Source organism: Piliocolobus tephrosceles, chromosome 9, assembly GCF_002776525.5.
Source record: "Piliocolobus tephrosceles isolate RC106 chromosome 9, ASM277652v3, whole genome shotgun sequence".
Lineage (NCBI taxonomy): Eukaryota > Metazoa > Chordata > Mammalia > Primates > Cercopithecidae > Piliocolobus > Piliocolobus tephrosceles.
This window is the reverse complement of record NC_045442.1, coordinates 90959573-90984893: the sequence shown is the minus strand read 5'-3', so window position 1 is coordinate 90984893 and position 25321 is coordinate 90959573. Positions and strand designations below refer to the sequence as shown.

General features: G+C 41.1%; 1 protein-coding gene across 1 annotated transcript; it reads right to left on the bottom strand.

Moving 5' to 3' along the window:
- On the bottom strand, positions 1-24721 carry LOC111523529 (zinc finger protein 37A-like). The gene is made up of 5 exons (XM_023188198.1): positions 24540-24721; positions 22285-22343; positions 2468-2594; positions 2097-2192; positions 1-104 (listed from the first exon to the last, which is right to left on the bottom strand). The coding sequence occupies exons 2-5, from the start codon at positions 22297-22299 to the stop codon at positions 55-57; spliced, it is 288 nt and encodes a 95-aa protein (XP_023043966.1). The 5' UTR covers positions 22300-22343; positions 24540-24721; the 3' UTR covers positions 1-54.
- Positions 24722-25321: the final 600 nt, after the last annotated feature.

Genomic DNA, 25321 nt, shown 5'->3' with positions numbered 1-25321 from the left:
ATTCTGGCAGCATTTCCACTTGTATTGATTTGGGGTTTCAGATATCCTCTATTGTCATGAGATAAACTTTGTGTTGTTCTTTTTCCTTATTGTTTCTGGATGATCTGTAGACAGAGACAGAGAAAATGCTGACTTTACACATCCCACTTCAGAGAAGCTCACTTTCTCCTTGAAACACTGTCTTCCTTGGCTGCAGGATACTACATTCTTTGTTTTCCACTCATCCCCAAACTGCTTTTTCCTTCTTCTTTGCTCAGTCTCCTCACTTTCAAGACTTCTGAAAGCTAATGACCCAGGGGATAGCCTCCAGTCCTACCCCAAGAGGTTATCTAATCCCTCAACTTTAAATACTAAACTTCAAAACTGTTAACTACTCCCATAAGCTGATAATTTCCAAATAAATATCTTCCACTTGGACTTGCACCAAACTACCTGCTTATATGCCCAAATGCTTATTCACCATGTATACCTGGATATTTTATAATCACCTGAAACTTTATGTGTGCAAACTAAATGCATAACAATCCCTCCAAAACTGTTTATCCTCAATATCCCCCAACTGGTACTCACTTATCCAACTGCTCTGGGTGAAATGTTTGGAGTCACTCTTGACTCCTTTCTTTTTTATATATTCCATATCCCACTCAATAGCAAATGTTACAGGTCCCACATTCAGAACATTTTGAAAAGCCAACCACTTCTTAATTTTTTTTTTTGAGATGGAGTCTTGCTCTGTCACCTAAGCTGGAGTGCAGTGGTGCAATCTCGACTCACCTCAGCCTCTGCTCCCCCAGGTTCCAGCGATTCTCCTGCCTCAGCATCCTGGGTGGCTGGGATTACAGGCACATGCCACCACACCTGGCTAATTTTTGTATTTTTAGTAGAGACGGGGTTTCACCATGTTGGCCAGGCTGGTCTTGAACTCCTGACCTCAGGTGATCTGCCTGCCTTGGCCTCCCAAAGTGCTGGGATTACAGGCGTGAGCCACTGTGCCTGGACAAAAGCCAATCACTTTTAATAATCACCACCATTCCAAAGTGTAAGCTACTATTGCCTTTTTGCAGACTGAAATACTCTCCTGACTCATGTTCCTGCTTTTATCCCTCTGTCCCCAATAGTATTTTCTTTGCTTAGCAGCCAGAGATATCCATTTAAAAGACAAATCAGCAAATATTCCTTATTGGGTCAAATCATACCAATAGCTTCTCATTTTACTCAAAATAAAATCATAGTCCTTATCATGGCCATATGGCCCTAGATAATTTGGGCTCCCATTACCTCTCCAACATCAACTCATACCACTCTTGCCTCACTCATTCTTTTCAGTCCACACTTATATTTGTGTGTCCTCAAAGACCACATGCGCACACCTGCATCAGTGCCCTGCACTTGATTCTTCGCCTGCTATCAGGACTACCCCCAACTCCCACCCTCATATCATTCAATTTCACAGCATCCAAAAGCCCTTACTGATCCACCTTTCTAAAGTTTAACACTCCATCATTCTTAACCTTCTTTAATTTCCTTACTATTTTACATGACCACTTGGCATATCTATGCATGTGTGGTAGTGTTGTCATTTTTGTTCCTTATCTTTTTCTCCCAATCAGAATGTAAGCTCCATAAGGTCATGGATAAAATTCAGTTCACTACTCTATTTCCAGCACCTAAAACTTGAGTGACACATAGTAGGAATGAACATATGAATGAGCAAACTCTTTTTTTCTTTTTTTTTTTTTTTGAGACAGAGTCTCGCTCTCTTGCCCAGGCTAGAGTGCAGTGGTGCAGTCTCAGGTCACTGCAACCTCCACCTTCCTGGTTCAAGGGATTCTCCTGCCTCTGCCTCCCGAGTAGCTGGGATTACAGGCACCTGCCCTCATGCCCGGCTAATTTTTGTATTTTTGTAGACATGGGGTTTCACCATGTTGGCCAGGCTGGTCTCGAATGCTGACCTCAGATGATCCGCCCTTCTTGGCCTCCCAAAGTGATGGGATTACAGGCATTGAGCCACTGTGCCTGGCCATGCAAACTCTTGAGAATTAAAAGAATTCATACCATGTCACTGGCATCCTTCTGCTTAATACATGCTAACTCACCTGGGTATCTCTGGCCTGGGAGCTCTTCCTCTAATATCCATAGCTGCTCTCCTTGTTCCAATGTGAAGATCACTTCTGGTTTAGGGATGCAATATCCTGTGAATGGGAAATGAAATGGAAACTGGGTGAGGCTAACGGACTTTAGGGCCTCTGAAAGAGGGAAAAAATGAAACTTCAGAAGCCAATTTCAACCATGTGTGTAAAAAGTAAGAAAACAACAACATTCTTTATAGCACCCCAAACAGTTCTTCTGCTTAATACCCTGAATATCAAGTTTAGTATAATTAACCCCAACAAAACTTCCACAAGTCTTAGCAACCAAGAAAAGATGTACACACTAGGAGTCTACGTGAAAAACAGTTCCTACCTACCCACTGAGACGAGGTGGCTGTAGTTCTCTAGCATCACATCCCTGTACAGGGTCCTCTGAGCAGGGTCCAGATGCTGCCACTCCTCCTGGGTGAAGCCCACAGTCACATCCTCAAATGACAAGGATCCCTGAAACAGTACATTCCATTCAAATTTAAGCAATCAGAATTTAAAGACATAAGTGCTGTAAGAGAATTATTATAATGTTCACTATTCACAGTTAATCAGAAAAATGCATTATAGGATGTCTACTTTTGCACTGTACTTAGTTGAAAAGATAAATCATAACAGATATACTCTACTGCCATGATAAGTAATTGGTGTCCCACCATGTGCCTACGTGTCACCAAGAATTCTCCTACTTTAGGGGAATATGAAGACAACTAAAACAATGTTACTGTTCTCAAGGAAAATATAATCTGATAAACAGAGGCAAACATATAATCACATAACTACAATAAGGTACTATAGTAAAAAGATGTAAAAAGTTATCTAAGCTTACACAGCAGGGCGGGGAACTTCTGTTCCTGCTATTTGGTTGGGTTTCATTGAGGAGGTAAAGATTTGAATTCTTAAACAACTAGAGTGTTATTCAAGAACCCAGGCAATAGCATAAGAATGGATACGCCTAACATATGTAGTTAAAGGAGTAACAATTAGCACATAGAATAGTATTGCTTGGGACTCTGATAAGATAAAGAGCTATAGAGGTATTCAGGGAACATTATTGAGTAATTTTGGACTTGCTCCTATAGAATTAGGGGTATCTAAAATATTTGGCCATTTTTCAATCCTGGGTAACCTCTTTTTTTTTTAAGATGGAATTTCATTTTTGTTGTCCAGGCTGGAGTGCAATGGCACAATCTCGAGTAGCTGGGATTACAGGCATGCACCACCATGCCCAGCTAAGTTGGTATTTTTAGTAGAGACGGGGTTTCTCCATGTTGGTCAGGCTGGTTTCGAACTCGAACTCCCGACCTCAGGTGATCTGCCTGCCTTGGCCTCCCAAAGTGCTGGGATTACAGGCATGAGCCACTGTGCCTAGGCCTATCCTGGGTAACCTTTTTATTAATTTATCAATTATAAACATATTGCCAATCTATGTATTAAATTTCACTCTTTTTCTTAGATTATATGTAGGTAGGCATTTGAATATTTTCTTCTTTAATCCAATGGACTGTCTCATCTAGCTCAGAGATAACTGACTGCTGTGGGTAGTGGGGAGCCAGTAAGTAGACACAAAACAGTAGGGAGAGAAAGAAGTACCATTCCCAGGTTAGCAACACAAACAGCTGGTAAATGTTCATAGCATATACTGAGAACTGGAAAATAGGGGAAAAAAATAGGTCAGAGTGTAAAAGTGTGTGGAATAAAGGCAAGAAAGAACATAAAAAGTTATAAGAATTAGAAGAGAATAAATAAAGCTATCAATATCTGCAGATGTCATAATTCTGCATGAAGAACTTGGAAGAGAATCTACAAATTATTTTAAGTAAGAAGTGAATTCAGTAAGTTTTTGGATACAAAATCAATGTATAAAAATCAAGTGGAGGCCGTGCGCAGTGGCTCACGCCTGTAATCCCAGTACTTTGGGAGGCCCAGGAGGGCGGATCATGAGGTCAGGAGATGGAGACCAACCTGGCTAACACAATGAAACCCTGTCTCTACTAAAAATACAAAAAATTAGCCAGAATTGGTCGCATGTGCCTGTGGTCCCAGCTACTCGGGAGGCTGAGGGAGGAGAATCACTTGAACCCAGAAGGCAGAGGTTGCAGTGAGCTGAGATCGCACCACTGCACTCCAGGGTAGATGACAGAGTGAGATTCCATCTCAAAAATAATACATAAATAAATAAAATCAAGTGGATTTTGGCTGGGCATAGTAGTTCACACCTGTAATCCCAGCACACTGGGGCGCTGAGGTGGGCAGATCATGTTAGGTCAGGAATTCGAGACCAGCCTGACCAACATGGAGAAATCCCATCTCTACTAAAAATACAAAATTAGCTGAACATGGTGGCACAGGCCTGTAATCCCAGCTACTTGAGAGGCTGAGGGAGGATAATCACTTGAACCCAGGAGGCAGAGGTTGCGGTGAGCCAAGATCATGCCATTGCACTCCAGCCTGGGCAAAGCTCAAAATCAAACAAACAAACAAACAAAAACAAATGGGTTTCTATATACCAGCAACTAATTGTTTCGAAGTACCACCTACAGTGCCATCAAAAACATGAAATACTGGCCAAGGGCGGTGGCTCACACCTGTAATCCCAGCACTTTGGGAGGCTGAGGTGGGCGAATCACGAGGTCAGGAGATCGAGACCATCCTGGCTAACACAGTGAAACCCCATCTCTACTAAAAATGTAAAAAATTAGCCAGGCGTGGTGGCGGGCACCTGTGGTCACAGCTACTTGGGAGGCTGAAGCAGGAGAATGGTGTGAACCTGGGAGGCAGAGTTTGCAGTCAGCCGAGATCGCGCCACTGCACTCCAGCCTGGGTGACAGAGTGAGACTCTGTCTCAAAAAAAAACCGAAATGCCTCAGAACAAATCTAACTAATCATTTCTAAGAGAATTACACATAAAATCATAAAGCATTCTCGAGAAAAACAAAAGAATATCTTTAAAAAAACAGAATATCGGGGGCGGAGCAAGATGGCCGAATAGGAACAGCTCCAGTCTCCAGCTCCCAGTGCCAGCACACAGAAGACAGGTGATTTCTGCATTTTCAACTGAGGTACTGGGTTCATCTCACTCGGGAGTGCTGGACAATTGGTCCTGGTCAGTTGCTGCAGCCCGACCAGCGAGAGCTGAAGCAGGGCGAGGCATTGCCTCACCTGGGAAGTGCAAGGGGGAAGGGAATCCCTTTTCCTAGCCAGGGGAACTGAACACACAACACCTGGAAAATCGTGTAACTCCCGCCCCAATACTGCGCTTTACCAAGGGTCTTAGCAAATGGGCACACCAGGAGATTATATCTCACACCTGGCCGGGAGGGTCCCATGCCCACAGAGCTCAGCAGTCTGTGATCTAACAACAAGGCAGCAGGGAGGCTGGGGGAGGGGCCCCCGCCATTGCTGAGGCTTAAGTAGGTAAAGAAAGCCGCTGGGAAGCTCGAACTGGGTGGAGCTCACAGCAGCTCAAGGAGCACTGCCTGTCTCTGTAGACTCCACCTCTGGGGACAGGGCACAGATAAACAACAACAACAACAACAACAAAAAGCAGAAACCTCTGCAGACACAAACGACTTTGTCTGACAGCTTTGAAGAGAGCAGTGGATCTCCCAACACGGAGGTTGAGATCTGAGAACGGACAGACTGCCTACTCAAGTGGGTCCCTGACCGCTCAGTAGCCTAACTGGGAGACATCCCCCACTAGGGGCAGACTGACACCCCACACCTCACATGGTGGAGTACACCCCTGAGAGGAAGCTTCCAAAGCAAGAATCAGACAGGTACACTCACTGTTCAGCAATATTCTATCTTCTGCAGCCTCTGCTGCTGACACCCAGGCAAACAGGGTCTGGAGTGGACCTCAAGCAATCTCCAACAGACCTACAGCTGAGGGTCCTGACTATTAGAAGGAAAACTAACAAACAGGAAGGACACACACACCAAAACCCCATCAGTACGTCACCATCATCAATGACCAGAGACAGATAAAACCACAAAGATGGGGAAAAAGCAGGACAGAAAAGCTGGAAATTCAAAAAATAAGAGTGCATCTCCCCCTCCAAAGGAATGCAGCTCATCGCCAGCAACGGATCAAAGCTGGACGGAGAATGACTTTGATGAGACGAGAGAAGAAGAAGGTTTCAGTCCATCATACTTCTCAGAGCTAAAGGAGGAATTACGTACCCAGCGCAAAGAAACTAAAAATCTTGAAAAAAGAGTGGAAGAATTGATAACTAGAGTAATTAAGGCAGAGAAGGCCATAAACAAACTGACAGAGATGAAAACCATGACATGACAAATACGTGACAAATGCACAAGCTTCAGTAACTGACTTGATCAACTGGAAGAAAGAGTATCAGCGATTGAGGATCAAATGAATGAAATGAAGCGAGAAGAGAAATCTAAAGAAAAAAGAAGAAAAAGAAATGAACAAAGCCTGCAAGAAGTATGGGATTATGTAAAAGGACCAAATCTACATCTGATTGGGTGTCTGAAAGTGAGGGGGAAAATGGGACCAAGTTGGAAAACACTCTTCAGGATAGCATCCAGGAGAACGTCCCCAACCTAGTAGGGCAGGCCAACATTCAAATTCAGGAAATACAGAGAACGCCACAAAGATACTCCTCCAGAAGAGCAACTCCAAGACACATAATTGCCAGATTCACCAAAGTTGAAATGAAGGAAAAAATCTTAAGGGCAGCCAGAGAGAAAGGTCAGGTAACCCACAGAGGGAAGCCCGTCAGAGTAACAGCAGATCTCTCGGCAGAAACTCTACAAGCCAGAAGAGAGTGGGGGCCAATATTCAACATCCTTAAAGAAAAGAATTTTAAGCCCAGAATTTCATATCCAGCCAACTAAGTTTCATAAGTGAAGGAGAAATAAAATCCTTTACAGATAAGCAAATGCTTAGAGATTTTGTCACCACCAGGCCTGCCTTACAAGTGACCCTGAAGGAAGCCCTAAACATGGAAAGGAACAACCGGTACCAGCCATTGCAAAAACATGCCAAAATGTAAAGACCATCAAGGCTAGGAAGAAACTGCATCAACTAACGAGCAAAATAACCAGTTAATATCATAATGAAGTTCACACATAACAATATTAAGCTTAAATGTAAATGGACTAAATGCTCCAATTAAAAGACACAGACTGGCAAACTGGATAAAGAGTCAAGACCTATCAGTCTGCTGTATTCAGGAGACCCATCTCACATGCAGAGACACACATAGGCTCAAAATAAAGGGATGGAGGAAGATCTATCAAGCAAATGGAGAACAAAAAAAAAGCAGGGGTTGCAATACTAGTCTCTGATAAAACAGACTTTAAACCATCAAAGATCAAAAGAGACAAAGACGGCCATTAATGGTAAAGGGATCAATTCAACAGGAAGAGCTAACTATCCTAAATATATATGCACCCAATACAGGAGCACCCAGATTCATAAAGCAAGTCCTTAGAGACTTACAAAGAGACTTAGACTCTCATACGATAATAATGGGAGACTTCAACACCCCACTGTCAACATTAGACAGATCAACGAGACAGAAAGTTAATGAGAATATCTAGGAATTGAACTCATCTCTGCAGCAAGCAGACCTAATAGACATCTACAGAACTCTCCACCCCAAACAACAGAATATACATTTTTCTCAGCACCACATCACACTTATTCCAAAACTGACCACATAATTGGAAGTAAAGCACTCCTCAGCAAATGTAAAAGAACAGAAATTATAACAAACTCTCTCTCAGACCACAGTGCAATCAAACTAGAACTGAGGAGTAAGAAACTCAATCAAAACTGCTCAACTACATGGAAACTGAATAACCTGCTCCTGAATGACTACTGGGTACATAACGAAATGAGAACAAAGATACAACATACCAGAATCTCTGGGACACATTTAGAGCAGTGTGAAATTTAGAGGGAAATTTATAGCACTAAAGGCCCACAAGACAAAGCTGGAAAGATCTAAAATGGACACTCTAACATTACAATTAATGTTAGAGAAGCAAAAGCAAACACATTCAAAAGCTAGCAGAAGACAAGAAATAACTAAGATTAAAGCAGAACTGAAGGAGATAGAGACACAAAAAACCTTTCAAATAGTCAATGAATCCAGGAGTTGGTTTTTTGAAAAGATCAACAAAATTGATAGACCACTAGCAAGATTAATAAAGAAGAAAAGAGAGAAGAATCAAATAGACACAATAAAAAATGTTAAAGGGGATATCACCACCAACCCCACAGAAATACAAACTGCCATCAGAGAATACTATAAACACCTCTACGCAAATCAACTAGAAAATCTAGAAGAAATGGATAATTTCCTGAACACTTACACTCTCCCAAGACTAAACCAGGAAGAAGCTGAATCCCTGAATGGACCAATAGCAGGCTCTGAAATTGAGGCAATAATTAATAGCCTACCCACCAAAAAAAGTCCAGGACCAGATGGATTCACAGCTGAATTCTACCAGAGGTACAAGGAGGAGCTGGTACCATTCCTTCCGAAACTATTCCAATCAACAGAAAAAGAGGGAATCCTCCCTAACTCATTTTATGAAGTCAACATCATCCTGATACCAAAGCCTGGCAGAAACACAACAAAAAAAGAGAATGTTAGACCAATATCCCTGATGAACATCGATGCAAAAATCCTCAATAAAATACTGGCAAACGAAATCCAGCAGTACATCGAAAAGCTTATCCACCATGATCAAGTCATCTTCATCCCTGGGATGCAAGACTGGTTCAACGTACGCAAATCAATAAACATAATCCAGCATATAAACAGAACCAAAGACAAAAACCACATGATTATCTCAATAGATGGAGAAAATGCCTTTTACAAAATTCAACAGCCCTTCATGCTAAAAACGCTCAATAAATTCGGTATTGATGGAACGTATCTCAAAATAATAAGAGCTATTTATGGGAAACCCACAGCCAATATCATACTGAATGGGCAAAAACTGGAAGCATTCCCTTAGAAAACTGGCACAAGACAGGGATGCCCTCTCTCACCACTCCTATTCAACATAGTGTTGGAACTTCTGGCTGGGGCAATCAGGCAAGAGAAAGAAATCAAGGGTATTCAGTTAGGAAAAGAAGTCAAATTGCCCCTGTTTGCAGATGAGATGATTGTATATTTAGAAAACCCCATTGTCTCAGCCCAAAATCTCCTTAAGCTGATAAGAAACTTCAGAAAAGTCTCAGGATACAAAATTAATGTGTAAAAATCACAAGCACTCTTATACACCAGCAACAGACAAACAGAGAGCCAAATCATGAATGAACTTCCCTTCACAATTGCTTCAAAGAGAATAAAATACCTAGGAATCCAACTTACAAGGGATGTAAAGGACCTCTTCAAGGAGAACTGCAAACCACTGCTCAGTGAAATAAAAGAGGACACAAACAAATGGAAGAACATACCATGCTCATGGATAGGAAGAATCAATATCGTGAAAATGGCCATACTGCCCAAGGTTAGTTATAGATTCAATGCCATCCCCATTAAGCTACCAATGACTTTCTTCACCGAATTGGAAAAAACTGCTTTAAAGTTCATATGGAACCAAAAAAGAGCCCGCATTGCCAAGACAATCCTAAGTCAAAAGAACAAAGCTGGAGGCATCATGCTACCTGACTTCAAACTATACTACAAGGCTATAGTAACCAAAACAGCATGGTACTGGTACCAAAACAGAGATATAGACCAATGGAACAGAACAGAGCCCTCAGAAATAATACCACACATCTACAGCCATCTGATCTTTGACAAACCTGAGAAAAACAAGAAATGGGGAAAGGATTCCCTATTTAATAAATGGTGCTGGGATAATTGGCTAGCCATAAGTGGAAAGCTGAAACTGGATCCTTTCCTTACTCTTTATACGAAAATTAATTCAAGATGGATTAGAGACTTAAATGTTAGACCTAATACCATAAAAACCCTAGAAGAAAACCTAGGTAATACCATTCAGGACATAGGCATGGGCAAGGACTTCATGTCTGAAACACCAAAAGCAACGTCACCGAAAGCTAAAATTGACAAATGGGATCTAATTAAACTAAAGAGCTTCTGCACAGCAAAAGAAGACATTCATACAGCCAACAGACACATGAAAAAATGCTCATCATCACTGGCCATCAGAGAAATGCAAATCAAAACCACAATGAGATACCAGCTCACACCAGTTAGAATGGCAATCATTAAAAAGTCAGGAAACAGCAGGTGCTGGAGAGGATGTGGAGAAATAGCAACATTTTTACACTGTTGGTGGGATTGTAAACTAGTTCAACCATTATGGAAAACAGTATGGCGATTCCTCAAGGATCTAGAACTAGAAGTCCCATATGACCCAGCCATCCCATTCCTGGGTATATACCCAAAGGATTATAAATCACGCTGCTATAAAGACACATGCACACGTATGTTTATTGCGGCACCATTCACAATAGGAAAGACTTGGAATCAACCCAAATGTCCATCAGTGACAGACTGGATTAAGAAAATGTGGCACATATACAGCATGGAATACTATGCTGCCATAAAAAAGGATGAGTTTGTGTCCTTTGTAGGGACATGGATGCAGCTGGAAACCATCATTCTCAGCAAACTATCGCAAGAACAGAAAACCAAACACCACATGTTCTCACTCATAGGTGGGAACTGAACAATGAGATCACTTGGACTCGGGAAGGGGAACATCACACACCGGGGCCTATCATGGGGAGGGGGGAGGGGGGAGGCATTGCATTGGGAGTTATACCTGATGTAAATGGCGAGTTGATGGGTGCTGACGAGTTGATGGGTGCAGCACACCAACATGGCACAAGTATACATATATAACAAACCTACGCGTTATGCACATGTACCCTAGAACTTAAAGTATAATAATAAAAAAAAAACATAAAAAATAAAAAAACAGAATATCTTTAAAAATAAAAGAACTAATTATATACATGGATTGGACAACTCAATATTACAAAGTTCTCAGTTCTCCCTAAATTGGCCTATAAATTCAAGGTAATCCCAATCAAAAGCTTAGCAAATATTTTTGTGGAAACTGACAAGTTGATTCTGAAGCTTATATAGAAATTCAAAGAACCGGATGGGTGCGGTGGCTCACACCAGCAATCCCAGCACTTTGGGAGGCCAAGGTGTGTGGATCACAAGGTCAGGAGTTCAAGATCAGCCCGGCCAACATGGTGAAACCCCATCTCTACCAAAAATACAAAAATTAGCTGGGCATGGTGGCGCATGCCTGTAGTCCCAGCTACTCAGGAGGCTAAGGCAGAATCGCTTGAACCCAGGAGGCAGAGGCGGCAGTGAGCCGAGATCATGCACTGCACTCCAACCTGGCAACAGGTCTCAAAAAGAAAAAAAAATTCAAAGAATCAAGAATGTTCTCATCATAAAATGAAGGCAAAAGGCCTGGAGTGGTGGCTTATGCCTGTCAATCCCAGCACTTTGGGAGGCCGGGGCAGGAGAATCACTTGAACCCAGGAGATGGAGGTTGCAGTGAGCCAAGGCTGCGCCACTGCATTCCAGCCTGGGCAACAGAGCTAGACTCCATCTCAAAAAAATAAATAAATAAATAAAAATGGAGGCAATATTTTTAAAACTAAAAAAAAATTTTTTTTAAGCCACCAAGAATGGCAAAGGCAGTCTTAGAGAAGAACAAAAAAATGTGTGAACTCACACTAATTGTGGTTGGCAGAATTCTAAGATGAGCCTCAATGATTTACATCTTTATATAACCTCCTCCTGTTACTGTGGGAGAGATCTTGTGGCTCTAGTAAAGATTATATTACATTATATGGCAAATGGATTTTGCAGCTATAATTAAGATACCTTAATCAGTTTATTTTGAGTTGATCAAAAGAAAGATTGTCTTGGTGGGCCTTACCCAATCAGGCCAGTCCTTACAAAGAAGGTAAACTGGCCAGGTGCAGTGGCTCACATCTGTAATCCCAGCACTTTGGGAGGCCAAGGCAGGCGGATCACGAGGTCAGGGGTTCAAGACTAGCCTGACCAACATGGTGAAATCCCGTCTCTACTAAAAATACAAAAATTAGCTGGGCATAGTGGCACATGCCTGTAATCCCAGCTACTCAGGAGGCTGAGGCACGGGAATTGCTTGAACCTGCGAGGCAGAGGTTGCAGTGAGCAGAGATCGTGCCACTGCACCCCAGCCTGGGTGACAGAGTGAGACTCTCACTCAAAAAAAGAAGGTGAAGTATCAGAGAAAAGTTCCTACTGGCCTCTAAGAAGCAAACCATTATGGGTTCTCATTCATGGGAAATGAATTCTGCCACATGTGTATGGTGAACTCTGAGCCTCCATTAAGATTAAGTGTCTCAGGCAATATCTTGGTTGCGGCCTTATGACTCAGCACAGGACCTAACTAACCCATTCCCAGACTCCTGATCCATAGAATCTGAGGTAATAAATTTGTGTTGTTTTGTGGCAAACTTTGTGGTAACTTATAATGAAGCATTAGAAAACTAACACACTAGTGCATATAAGAATTTATTATAGAGTAATTTAAGACAGTGTGGTACTGGTGACAGAATACATTGAAAGACCAATAGAAAAAAATTATGGTCTAGAAACAGACCTACAAACATGGATACCTGATTTATTTTTAAAAGTTTCACAGCCGAGCAGTGAGGAAAAGGACAGTCTCAATAAGCTATGCTGATTGGGGAAAACTTGACTTCAATCCCACACAATATGTGAGAATCAATTCCAGATGAATTGTAGGTTAAAATATGATAAGTAAAAACAACAGAACTTCAAGAAGATAACATGAAACTATATTCTCAAGCAAAGGTTTTTTTAAAGCAAGATACAAAAGCACTAACCATAAAGAAGAAGACTGAAATAAACTGGACCACATTAAGAATGTTGATTAATCAAAAGACACCATTAATGCAAAAAAAAATGCAAATCAGGGAGAAGAAAATATTGACAACATATCGAACTTTTAAAGGGACTATACCCAGAATATATAAAATACTTCTAGCATCAATACAAGCAAGACAACCTAATAGAAAAATGGGGGAAAATATCTGAACAGTCATTTCACAAAAGACAACACTAACATGGCCAATAAACATGCTGAGAAGTGCTCACCCTAAATAGTCAACCATTGGCAAAGATTATTGGGAAGAGGATGTTCACATAGTCTCTGTATTCCACCCAAAGATTATTAGTTTACAAAAAGGAAAAGAAAGTCTACTTTTCAAATGGAGATATTTGGTACCATTACAAATAGTGGTACAAACAGACCATATAAAAAGTACATAATAAACTGGCATAAGATAAATGTATATGCCAGGCGCCGTGGCTCACGCTTATAATCCTAGCACTTTGGGAGGCCAAGGCGGGTGGATCACAAGGTAAGGAGTTTGAGGCCAGCCTGGCCAACACAGTGAAACCCTATCTCTACTAAAAATACAAAAATTAGCTGGGCATGGTGACCTCAGCTATTTGGGAGGCTGAGGCACGAGAATCACTTGAACCCGGGAGGTGGAGTTTGCAGTGAGCCGAGATCGTGCCACTGCACTCTAGCCTGGGCGACAGAGCTAGACTCATTCTTGAGAAAAAAAGAAAAAAAAAGTATAATCTGAATCTGATTGTGAGGAAAAATAAATCAGTCAAATACAGATGTGCAGGCAGTCTACAACAGTGCTTCTAAGCATAGTTGCATGTCACCTAGGTATAGGAATATTTAAAGAGCTCCAAATGATTCTGAAAAGCAGTTAAATTCAAGAATAACTGTTCCACAAGACTCCTGACCAGGACATATTTTAAATGTTCATTATTATGAAGGAATAAAAAAAATCATCTTTGATTGGCTCTTGGGCCCAGCAAAGCTACAGAGGACATTTTTGGGGAAAATGGAAATTTTGTTTCGTTTTTTGAGATGGTAGCTCACTCTGTCACTCAGGCTGGAGTGCAGTGGCACGATCATAGCTCACTGCAGCCTTGACCTCCCAGGTTCAAGTGATCCTTCTGCCTCAGCTTCTCGAGTAGCTGAGACTAAAGGTGCACACAGCCATGTCCAGCTAATTTTTTAAAATTTTTTGTAACATGGGGTCCCATTATGTTACTCAGGGTGGTCTTGTACTCCTGGGCTCAAGCAATCCTCCCACCTTTGCCCCATAAAGTGTTGGGATTACAAGCATGAACCACTTTGTCTAGCCTAGAAAAATTACATAGAGAGAGAGAAAATGTGGAAGAATACTTAAAACTGTTGAATCTAGGTAAACTGGTGTTTATTGTACTTATTTTTTTTCTTTTTTTTTTGAGACAGAATCTCAAAAAAAAAAAAAAAAAAGGACAAACTGGGAATAAGTACCTGTAACTTACATGACAAAGAAAAGGCAGAGCGTTCCTAAAAATACAGAAGGAAAGGCCAGGCGCGGTGGCTCACACCTGTAATACCAGCGCTTTGGGAGGCCCAGACAGGCGGATCACCTGAGGTCAAGAGTTCAAGACCAGCCTGGTCAACATGGCGAACCCCTGTCTCCACTAAACATACAAAAATTGGCTGGGCACGGTGGCACACACTTGTAATCCCAGCACTTTGGGAGGCTGAGGAGGGCGGATCATGAGGTCAGGAGTTCAACACCATCCTGGCCAACATAGTGAAATCCCGTCTCGACTAAAAATACAAAAAAAATTAGTCGGGCGTGGTGACAGGCGCCTGTAGTCCCAGCTACTCAGGAGGCTGAGGCAGAAGAATCACTTGAACCCGGGAGGCAGAGATTGCAGTGAGCCAAGATTGCGCCACCGCACTCCAGTCTGGGCGACAGAACAAGACTCCATCAAAAAAAAAAAAAAAAAAAGATTACCCTTTAAAGTAAAGCAATAAAATAAAAATAAAATGTAAGTAAAAATTGCATTGAACCATTCACTCCTATCAGACTGGCAGAAACTGAAAAGAATAACACATACACTTAGTTTGGTTTGCTATAGGCATAAAAGCATACTCATATCCTGCTCGTGAGAATACAAAATAAGCAGCCACTGTGAAGTGAAATATGGTAGTATTCAGTTACATTATATGTATATGAATTTACCAGTGGACCTAGAAATCCCACTTCTAAGAATCTACCACAAAAACACATTAGCCAAAAATTCAAAAGATGGGGCCGGGCGTGGCAGCTCACACCTGTAATCCTAGCACTTTGGGAGGCCAAGGCGGGCGGATCACCTGAGGTCAGGAGTTCAAGAACAGCCTAACCAATATGGTGAAACCCCATCTCTACTAAAAATAAAAAAAAAAGTTACCCAGGCACAGTGGTGGGCACCGTAAAGCCAGCTACTTGGGGACCTGAGATAGGGAGAATCTCTTGAACTCAGGAGGTGGAGGTTACAGGGAGCCGAGATCATGCCATTGCACTCTTGCCTGGGCAACAGAGCGAGAATCCATCTCCCCCCACCAAAAAAAAAAAAAAAAAAAATTGAAAAGATGATGTAGGCACAAAGCTACAGCAGTATTTATATTTGCAAAAGACTAGAAACAACCCAAATGTTGATTAGTAAACAATTGGTTGAATGTATGTTGTACACTCACATTACAGAGTGCTAAGCAACTGAAATAAGACATAAGGAAGACCTGCATATCCCACTGCAGAGTGAACTCCAGGTTCTATTATATGATCAAAGGAAGTCTGAGAAAATCAAGTATAATGTGGCGGCTTTTATATACAAAAGGAAAATATGTGTATCTACATACAGATCTACTTATATTAAAAATAACAATAGGCCGGGTGTGGTGGCTCAAGCCTGTAATCCCAGCACTTTGGGAGGCCAAGACGGGCGGATCACGAGGTCAAGAGATCGAGACCATCCCGGCTAACATGGTGAAACCCCGTCTCCACTAAAAAATACAAAAAACTAGCCGGGCGAGGTGGCGGGCGTCTGTAGTCCCAGCTACTCGGGAGGCTGAGGCAGGAGAATGGCATAAACTCGGGAGGCGGAGCTTGTGGTGAGCTGAGATCTGGCCACTGCACTCCAGCCCGGGTGACAGAGCAAGACTCCGTCTCAAAAAAATAAAAATAAATAAAAATAAATAACAATAAAAAGATAAGTCATAAAACAAAATGAATCATTCTTTGTAAGGTGAGGAAAGGAACAAGGAACCAGACGATGACTCCCAGACTGATCTCTGAATATACTTTGCTTTACAGATCTCTTTGTAAACATTTAAATATTTTTCATAATTATAAAAATGATTCTCAAATCATTCTCAAAATAAAACCCTAAAAACAAACAGCAATGAAACAAATAAATATAATTATATCTAAAGTTGATGCCATACCACTCTGAGAATTATTTCTGCTAAATTTAAAACAAAGGAATCTAATTTTATGTCACAATGGGGCTGTGCCCTAAGGACAAAAGAACTGCAAAATAAATCTGAAACTGGTTTCAAAAATATTTTGTTAACAATAATATTGGTATTGGTATTTTGGTATATCATGTTTTACAGGATAAAGCAAATAATCATGTTAATGCCCTTTGGAATACAGATTTTCAAATTAAGAAAAAAGGCCAGGTACGGTGGCTCACAACTGTAACCCTGGCACTTTGGAAGGCCAAGGCAGGTGGATCACCTGAGGTCAGGAGTTGCAGACCAGCCTGGCCAACATGGTGAAACCCCTCTCCTCTGAAAATACAAAAATTGGCTGTAATCCTAGCACTTTGGGAGGCCAAGGCAGGAGCATCACTTGAGGTCAGGAGTTTGAAACCAGCCTGGCTAACATGGTGAAACCCCATCTCTACTTCAAAAAAAGAAAAAAAAAAAATTAGCCAGGCGTGGTGGTGGGCACCTGTAATCCCAGCTACTTGGGAGGCTGAGGCAGGACAATCACCTGAACTCAGGAGGCAGAGGTTACAGTGAGCCAAGATAGCACCATTGTACTCAAGTCTGGGCAACAAGAGCGAAACTCCATCTTGGGGGAAAAAAAAAGTAGCAGGGTGTGGTGGTGGGTGCCTGTAATCCCAGCTACTCAGGAGGCTGAGGGAGCAGAATTGCTTGAACCCAGGAGGCGGAGGTTGCTGTGAGCAAAGATGGCACCACTGCACTCCAGGCTGGGTGACAGAGTGAGACTCTACCTCAGTAATAATAATAATAATAATAATAATAATAATAATAATAATAAGCCGGGCACAGTGGCTCACGCCTGTAATCCTAGCACTTTCAGAGACCGAAGCAGGCAGATCACCTGAGGTCGGCAGTTTGAGACCAGCCTCACCAACATGGAGAAACCCCATCTCTACTAAAAATACAAAATTAGCCGAGCATGGTGGCACATGCTTGTAATCCCAGCTACTCAGGAGGCTGAGGCAGGAGAATCGCTTGAACCAGGGAGGCGGAGGTTGCAGTGAGCAGAGATTGTGCGATTGCACTCCAGTCTGGGCAATAAGAGCGAAACTCTTTCTCAAAAAAAAAGAAAAATAACACAAAGATGACTATACACAATTTCAAATTTATAAATAAGTAAGAAACACAGAACCAAATCAATAGAAAAGTATGTAAGGGATATGAACAAAAGAAAACTGAAAGGCTCAACCCTACAATCAGAGAAATTCAAATCAAAACAATGAGGTTTTCTTTATCTAAAGATTGGCCATAATTTTAAAATATGACTATATCGATTGCTAGGAAGAAGATAAAGAAAATGGTACTCTCATAAACGGCTGTGGTATGGTAACTTGGTAGACAAACTGGTAGCACCAAGTAACTCTGGAAATCCTTTCTCGCTCTGTTGCTCAGGCTAGAGTGCAGTGGCTTGATCACAATTCACTGCAAGCTTGAACTCCTGGGCTCAAGTAGTCCTCTTGCCTCAGACTCCTGATTAGCTGGGACTAGAAGCATGCACCACCATGCCCAGGTAATTAAAAAATTTTTTTTTGTAGAGACAGGGTCTCCCTATGTTACCCAGGCTGCTCAAAAACTCCTGGGCTCAAGCAATCCTCCCACTGTGACCTCTCAAAGTGCTGGGATTACAGGTGTGAGCCACTGTGCCCAGTCTGGAAATCCTTTCTCTTTATGCAGACAAAGTAAAGGATGTTTACTGAAGTATTACACACAATAAGGAAAAATGGAAATGACCTAAATGCCTTTCAATGAAAAAAATGGATAAAATGCAGTATGGTCTCAGAATATATGGAATAAAAAGGAATAAACTAATCAACTTGGATAGATCTTCAGTGCAATATTAATTTTTTTAATAGCTGCAGTAACATATATACCAATTGAGATGGGCTATATAATTCTAAAAATCATATAAACAAAAATGTATACTCTTCCATGATATAAATATACATCTCCATGTACTTATACAAAGAGAGTAAGAAGCCAATGCATGTATGTAAATAGGATGGAACAGGGAGTCATGGATCAAAACCCAGATGTGGTGGGCTGAACAACGGCCCCACAGATATCCACGTCCTAATCCCTGGAACCTGTGATTATGACCGTAAATGGCAAAAAGGACTTTGCAGATGTGATTATGACACTTGAAAAGTGGAGACTGTCCTGGATTATCCAAGTGGGCCATAAATGTAATCACATGTCTTTATAGGGACATCTGATTACAGATGAGAAGGCATTTAGTGTCTACTAAAAATACAAAAATTAGCTGGGAGTGGTGGTGCACATCGGTAGTCCCAGCTACTCCAGAGGCTAAGGCAGGAGAATCGCTTGAACCCAAGAGCTGGAAGTTGCAGCGAGCCGAGATTGTGCCACTGCACTCCAGCCTGGCAAAAGAGCAAGAGTCTATTTCAAAAAAAAAAAAAAAAGAAAAAAGAAAAAAAAGAAATTCAATAACCTGTAAGATCAAGATTAACACTGAAAAATTAGCTGTTTTTCTATGCAATTAACAATCCAAGAAATAAATTTTAAAAACAATTTATAATTTAAAAATAATAATTCTAATTACAATAGCATCAAAAGAATACTTAGGAATAGATTTAACCAAGGAGTTCTAAGACTTACATACTAAAAACCATAAAACTTTTGCTGAAAGAAATTAAAGACCTAAATAAAGGGAAAGATACTCCTTGTTCATGAATAGAATACTTAATATGGTTAAGAAGGCAATACTTCCCAAAGTGTTCTACAGATTCGATACAAAATCAAATAACCTTTTTTGCAAAAACGGACATGACCGTCAAACTCATGGAACTGCAAGAGACCCTGAAGAGCCAAAACAATCTTGACAAAGATAAACAAATCAGGACTCACACTTTCTGGCTTCAAGACTGCTACAAAGCTACAGTAAACAAAACAGGATGGAACTGGCACAAAGACAGACATACAGATCAACTGAATGGAATTAAGAGTCCAAAAAGAAACGCATACATCTATGGTCAACTGATTCTCAACAGAGGTGACAAGACAATACAATGGGAGAAAGAATAGTTTTTTCAAAATTGGTGTTGGGATAACTGGATATCCACAGGCAAATAAATGTGAAGTTGGACCACTTCCTCACACTATAAACAAAAATTAATTCAAAATAGGTCAAAGTCCTAAATGTAAATGCTAAAACCATAACACTCTTAGGAGAAAATATAAATAAAATAAACCTCATGACCTTAGGTTTGGCAATGGATCCTTAGATATGACATCAAAAGTGTGCAACAAAAGACAATATAGATTAACTTCATCAAAATTAAAACCTTTTATGAATTAAAGGATACTATCAAGAAAATGAAAAGAAAACTCATAGAATGCAATATTTGAAAATCATATATCTAATAAGGGTCTAGTACACGAAAGTACTCTTACAATAAACCCAATTTAAAAATGGACAAAGGACTTGAATAGACACTTCTGCAAGAGATATACAAATGGCCAAGAAGCACATGAAAAGGTGCTCAAATGCATTAGTCACTAGGAAAAAGTGAATCAAAGCCACAATGAGATACCACTTTACAAACACTAGAATGGCTATAATTTAAAAAATAAGCAATAACAGGTGTTGTCAAGGATGTGCAGAAACTGTCATCCTCAAACATTGTTGGTGGAAATGTAAAATTATGCAGTGCTGTGAAAAAGTTTGGTGATTCCTCAGTAAAAGACAAAATATATGATCCAGCAATTCTAATTCTAGGTATATATCCAGAAAACTGAAAACAGGTGTTCAAACAAAAATTTATACACATATATTCATAAATGTACTATTCACAATAGCCATTAGGTATAAACAACCCAAAAATCCATCAAATGATGAACAAACAAAATTAGGTGCATCAACGTAAGAGATTACTCAGCAATAAAAAGGAATGAGGTCAGATACATGCCACAACACAGATGAACTTTGAAAACATTATACTAGGTGAAAGACAGATATATTGGCTAGGCACAGTGGCTCATTCCCGTAATCCCACCACTTTGGGAGGCGAAGGTGGGAGGACTGCTTGAGCCCAGGAGTTCAAGGTTACAGAGAGCAATGATTGAGCCACTGCACTCCAGTCTGCCCTGTCTCTATTAAAAAAAAAAAAAAAAAAAAAGCAAAACCCATAGTGTATGATTACCTTTATATAAAATATACAGAATAGGCAAGTCCATAGAGACAGAAAGTATATCAGTGGTTGCAAGGGAGTGCACTCAGGGGTGAATGGAAAGTGACTCTAAGGCGTATAGGTTTCCTTTTGGAATGATGAAATGCTCTGAAACTAAATAGTGATGATGGTTGCATAACATTGGGACTATGCTAAATGCCACTGAATTGTGCACTTTAAATTGTTAATTTTATGTTATGTATATTCTACCACAATAAACAAATATATCATTAGTGATGTTCACAGATCAAATTCCAACAAATGGTAGGAAATAATCCTTTCTGCATGAAGCATGTGTTGAAAATTTGATTAAGTGCAGAAACATTTGCCAGAAAATAATCTCTTAACTGAATATTCTACAGATAAAGCAAGACTAAGATTTTTGGAAGGTTATTTTAAAGACACACAGTCAATTTATTCTTTATATGTTTTAAGTTTTATCCACAAAAAAAAAACAAAAAACAAGCCTATCTGAAAGCTATTTACATGGGCTCTAGTAATGTGGTCCCTAAAACACTTCATTAACTCAGTGTTGCATTCACTAAAGAATAATTACAGGTATTTATTTCATGGTTGCCACCAGAAGGCTGTCCATCACTGTGTAAAAAGCAAAAAAAAGAAGGTGGCACAGTGGCTCATGCCCGTAATCCCAGCACTTTGGGAGGCTGAGGTGAACAGATCACGAGGTCAGGAGCTCAAGACCAGCCTGGCCAACATGGTAAAACCCCATCTCTACTAAAAATACAAAACATTAGCCAGGCATTGTGGCACTCACCTGTAGTCCCAGCTACTCGGGAGGCTGAGGCAGGAGAATCGCTTGAACCCCAGAGGCGGAGGTTGCAGCGAGCCATGATCGCGCCACTGCACTCCAGCCTGGGTGACAGAGCGAGACGCTGTCTCAAAAAACAGGAAAAAAAAAAGAGCAAAAAAATATTTTTTTTTCAGCTTTCAGTATCAGGCTTCACATATGTACCAAAAGGAACCAGGTAGCTTCATTCTCATCAGCAGTGAAAGCCATTAACAGATCATCTCTCTTTGCCATAGTTACCAGAAAGGTCAGAAATATCTGCAACTCAAATCTGATAACTAACTCCACATGACATGTGTATGTGTATATACATCAATACGTACACATATATATACACATATATACAGATATCAATACCTCTGTATGTGTATGTACATTGCATATATATACACAAATACATACAGATATGTGTATATATACACATATACATACACATATATGTGACATATATAAGCCAACTTTGCTCTTCTGATCTGCTATTCCAGTGCTATTTATTGGCCTATAGACCTGAACCCTACCATCATCGCCTGCAATATTGTTAAAAATGAAAATTCTCAGGCCCCGTTCTGTTTTAACAAACTTTCCAGGTTACTTTTATGCACACTATAGTTTGAGAATCATTGTGTTAACCCTGTTTCTTTGAAGTTCATTGTATCTATTTCGACTTTTCCAATTTAAGTGTAAGAGTCAACCTGCTAAGATCCACTGTAAAACAAAGTACAGAATTACTTCATCAACTCACATAGGATTTCTTCATTTTCTGCTGATCCTGGAAAAATGTAGAAATCTCTGAAGATTTACCTGGGATTAAAAAAAAAAATGAAGCAAGTCACTAGAAATATGAAATGTTTTGGATCTGTCTACTTAAAAAACTGCAAGCATCACTGGGCAGGGGGTCGGGGGGGTGGGTGGTAAAACGTCTCTCTGTGGGAGAATATCCCTTTCAACCTGGAGAAGAGGCAGGAAGAAACCCATGAAGACGCATTCATGTGTGTCTATTGGTGACAGTTATATGATCACATGGAGCTTGGATGTGTCCTTTTTTTTTTTTACTGAGTGGATATAACTGTTTTCGGCTGAGTTTTTAAAACATATGTACCACTTTGTGTTCTTAAAGAAATAAAACAATTATAACAAAAATGATTAAACAAATCACAACACACTAAATGAAGTACAGCTATGTCAGCCTTCATCAGAAGTTTCATTGAACATGGATTTCTTTTTCCTCATTTTACTCCTTAAGTTAAAAGAACTCACCCAAAGCTATGAAAAAAGGATTGGAGGCACTTTTAAGATAAGGTCACTTAAGCTGTTTTTCTACAGTATATGTAGTTTTTCAAAAGGCTGCCTTTTAAAGATGTCTGTTTTAACAGTGATAATGTGATTAGCACCGGCCTGGGTGTCAGGAGACTCAATGTCTACTCTCAGCTCTGCCACTAACACAAAGCCAGGGAAATTCACTTACACTCTCAGAGTCAATTTTTCCCAATCTCGAACAAGACAAACAGAAAACCTTTCTAGTATTACTGTCGTACAATATCAGAAGAAAGGAATTCATCAGCATATGTTTTGATGCCAGATTCATGGAGTGCAAAGATCTTGGGATCTGGGAAGAGGGAGTGAAATAACAGTGGAGGCTACACTGGGATTGGTGAAGATGGAATTTACTCTGCTCTAGCTCTAAAACCACTTTACCCACAGCATGTCTCCCAAACCCTTCCAGTGAAGCTATATTTCCTGCATGGCCTAACGCCTCCTTCATTCCTCTCAGTCCACTTTCCTATTCTCTTTGAAATCTGGTGCAGACTTTCTCTGTGGCGTGGCTTCTGATGTGGCAACATCATCCAAATCTTACTTATTCTGAGCAATGTATGCAAATCTAGTATCTGCTCCTTTCTGGGAGCTATTGCCTCTGCTCAGAAACTCCGATTTGGAGTGGTTCTTTTCCACGTGGATCTTGTTCCTCAAGATGTCTTATTTCACAAGAGGTGCTTTGCTCCAAGGAAGAAAAGAAATGCAACTAAAGGACAAATTCATTTTAACTTAAATCCTCACTCAAGGCCACAGTTTAACTCTGAGTTTTCCTGTTCCATAGACTCTCAGATCAGAGCTTCAATAAACACAAAACAAAGTTACTCAAAACATAGACCAGTCTGGACTGTGCAGACCCAACTCGGGAATACGCTGTCTGTCCCAAGGGCTCCGAAGACACATCTGGAAATCCAAAAAACAGAACTGCTACATGGTAAGAGTCAACCCTTCAAATTATTTCTGCTAACTGCTGAGAAGGATGCAACGCTGGCTTTTATAAGCAGGATAGTAAATCAGACCATGGCATCTGGAGAAAGAAACGTCTGAGTTCATCCTCTAGCGTGTTTACCTGCTACCTAGCTGTGTGACTCTAGGCATAACACGTTCCTCTCGGTCTCCTTTCCTTATTTGTTAGAGCAGGAGTTATACTGACCTAAGAACGAGGTTATGAGCATAAACTACTAACAAAAATGTTTCCATTAACAGCAGCCGCTGTAACTGACTGCGTGCACAACCACCACGTTCCCGAATCCTCAGCACAAGCTCCTAAAGAGGTATTAATTCCCTGGTTTCACTCGTGAGGAAATCAAGTCTCACCTTGATTTCACTCATCTCTCTCACTGGACAGTTCTTTCACACCCGGTGCCGCCTGGCACCAAGGCTCCCTCGACCCCTCCCGGGGCCGCCTGGTCCACACTGCCTGCTCCGTCAGCAGTGGGACACTGGGACCCCGCGGCCTCCCGCATTCCCGGGTTCGCGAGCCCCCGCGTTCCCCACGCCTGACCTCCGACCCCTCCCTCCACCATGCCGCCCCCACCCCGCCTTTCCTCCGGGGCTCACGCGCAGGCACTGGTGTTCCCACTGCCGGGCGCCCACCGCCTCCTGCCCGCCCTGCCACCCACTGCCCAAGCCGCTCAGCGCTTCCCATCCCGCGGGCTTGCCCCCGGCTCCCAATCCAAGCCATACCTGAGCTGCGGATAGACTTTGGTGTTTGGGGTCTGTCTTCCACTTGAGGCCAAAGAATCTTCCCAAAAGAATCTTCCCAAAAGAAAGTTAATGTGAAGACTAGAAAATTAAAATACTAGTAATATAATAAAAAGTGTTAAAAAGTAAACAATAAAAGAGAAATTATTTGTGTGATGGGTACACTAGAAGCCCAAACCCCACTGAAAGGACACAAAAATGTGTCCTCACTCTCCTGCCACACCCGATTGCTAAACCTTTGTTCTGCTCTCACAAACATTTTGTAAAGATTTTGTAAGTTTCTGTTTTTCTTTCTGTGGCACGGCAAGGTCACAAGACGCGTTTAAGTAAGGTACATTCATGTTGCAAAACCTATTGTGAAACCTGCCACAATATGATTAACTGCCTTTGTTCTGCTTCTGTAGGACTGCTTTCCCGCCTCGCCTCGGGGTTTGCGAAAACAAGCCCTGCCCCTGCCCTGCAAGCCCCTGATAAACGTCATCAGAATTTCAAAATTAACTGAAATACTAGAAATGGCGGGAACCAATCATAATCAGCCAAATCGCCTTGTTCAAATATCAGCCAATCATACATTTGATTTGTATAATGATTCTATGCCTACTTTTCTTAGACTATATAACACTGTCCAGAGCCCAGTTGGGGAGCTCTCCTGCCCGGCTCGTTTCACGAGTGAGTGAGAGCTCCAGGTTCGAACCTGTAATAAAGATCCTTGCTGCTTGGCTTTGACTCTGGACTCTGGTGGTCTTCTTTGGGGAATAAACGGT

Excerpts from the sequence above, each read along its gene's own strand:
- LOC111523529 (XM_023188198.1), bottom strand. Across the intron at positions 2,193-2,467 it reads CAGCCACCTCGTCTCAGTGG|GATATTGCATCCCTAAACCA; the intron begins GTAGGTAGGAAC and ends TCCCATTCACAG. Across the intron at positions 105-2,096 it reads CCCAGGCCAGAGATACCCAG|ATCATCCAGAAACAATAAGG; the intron begins GTGAGTTAGCAT and ends CTCTGTCTACAG.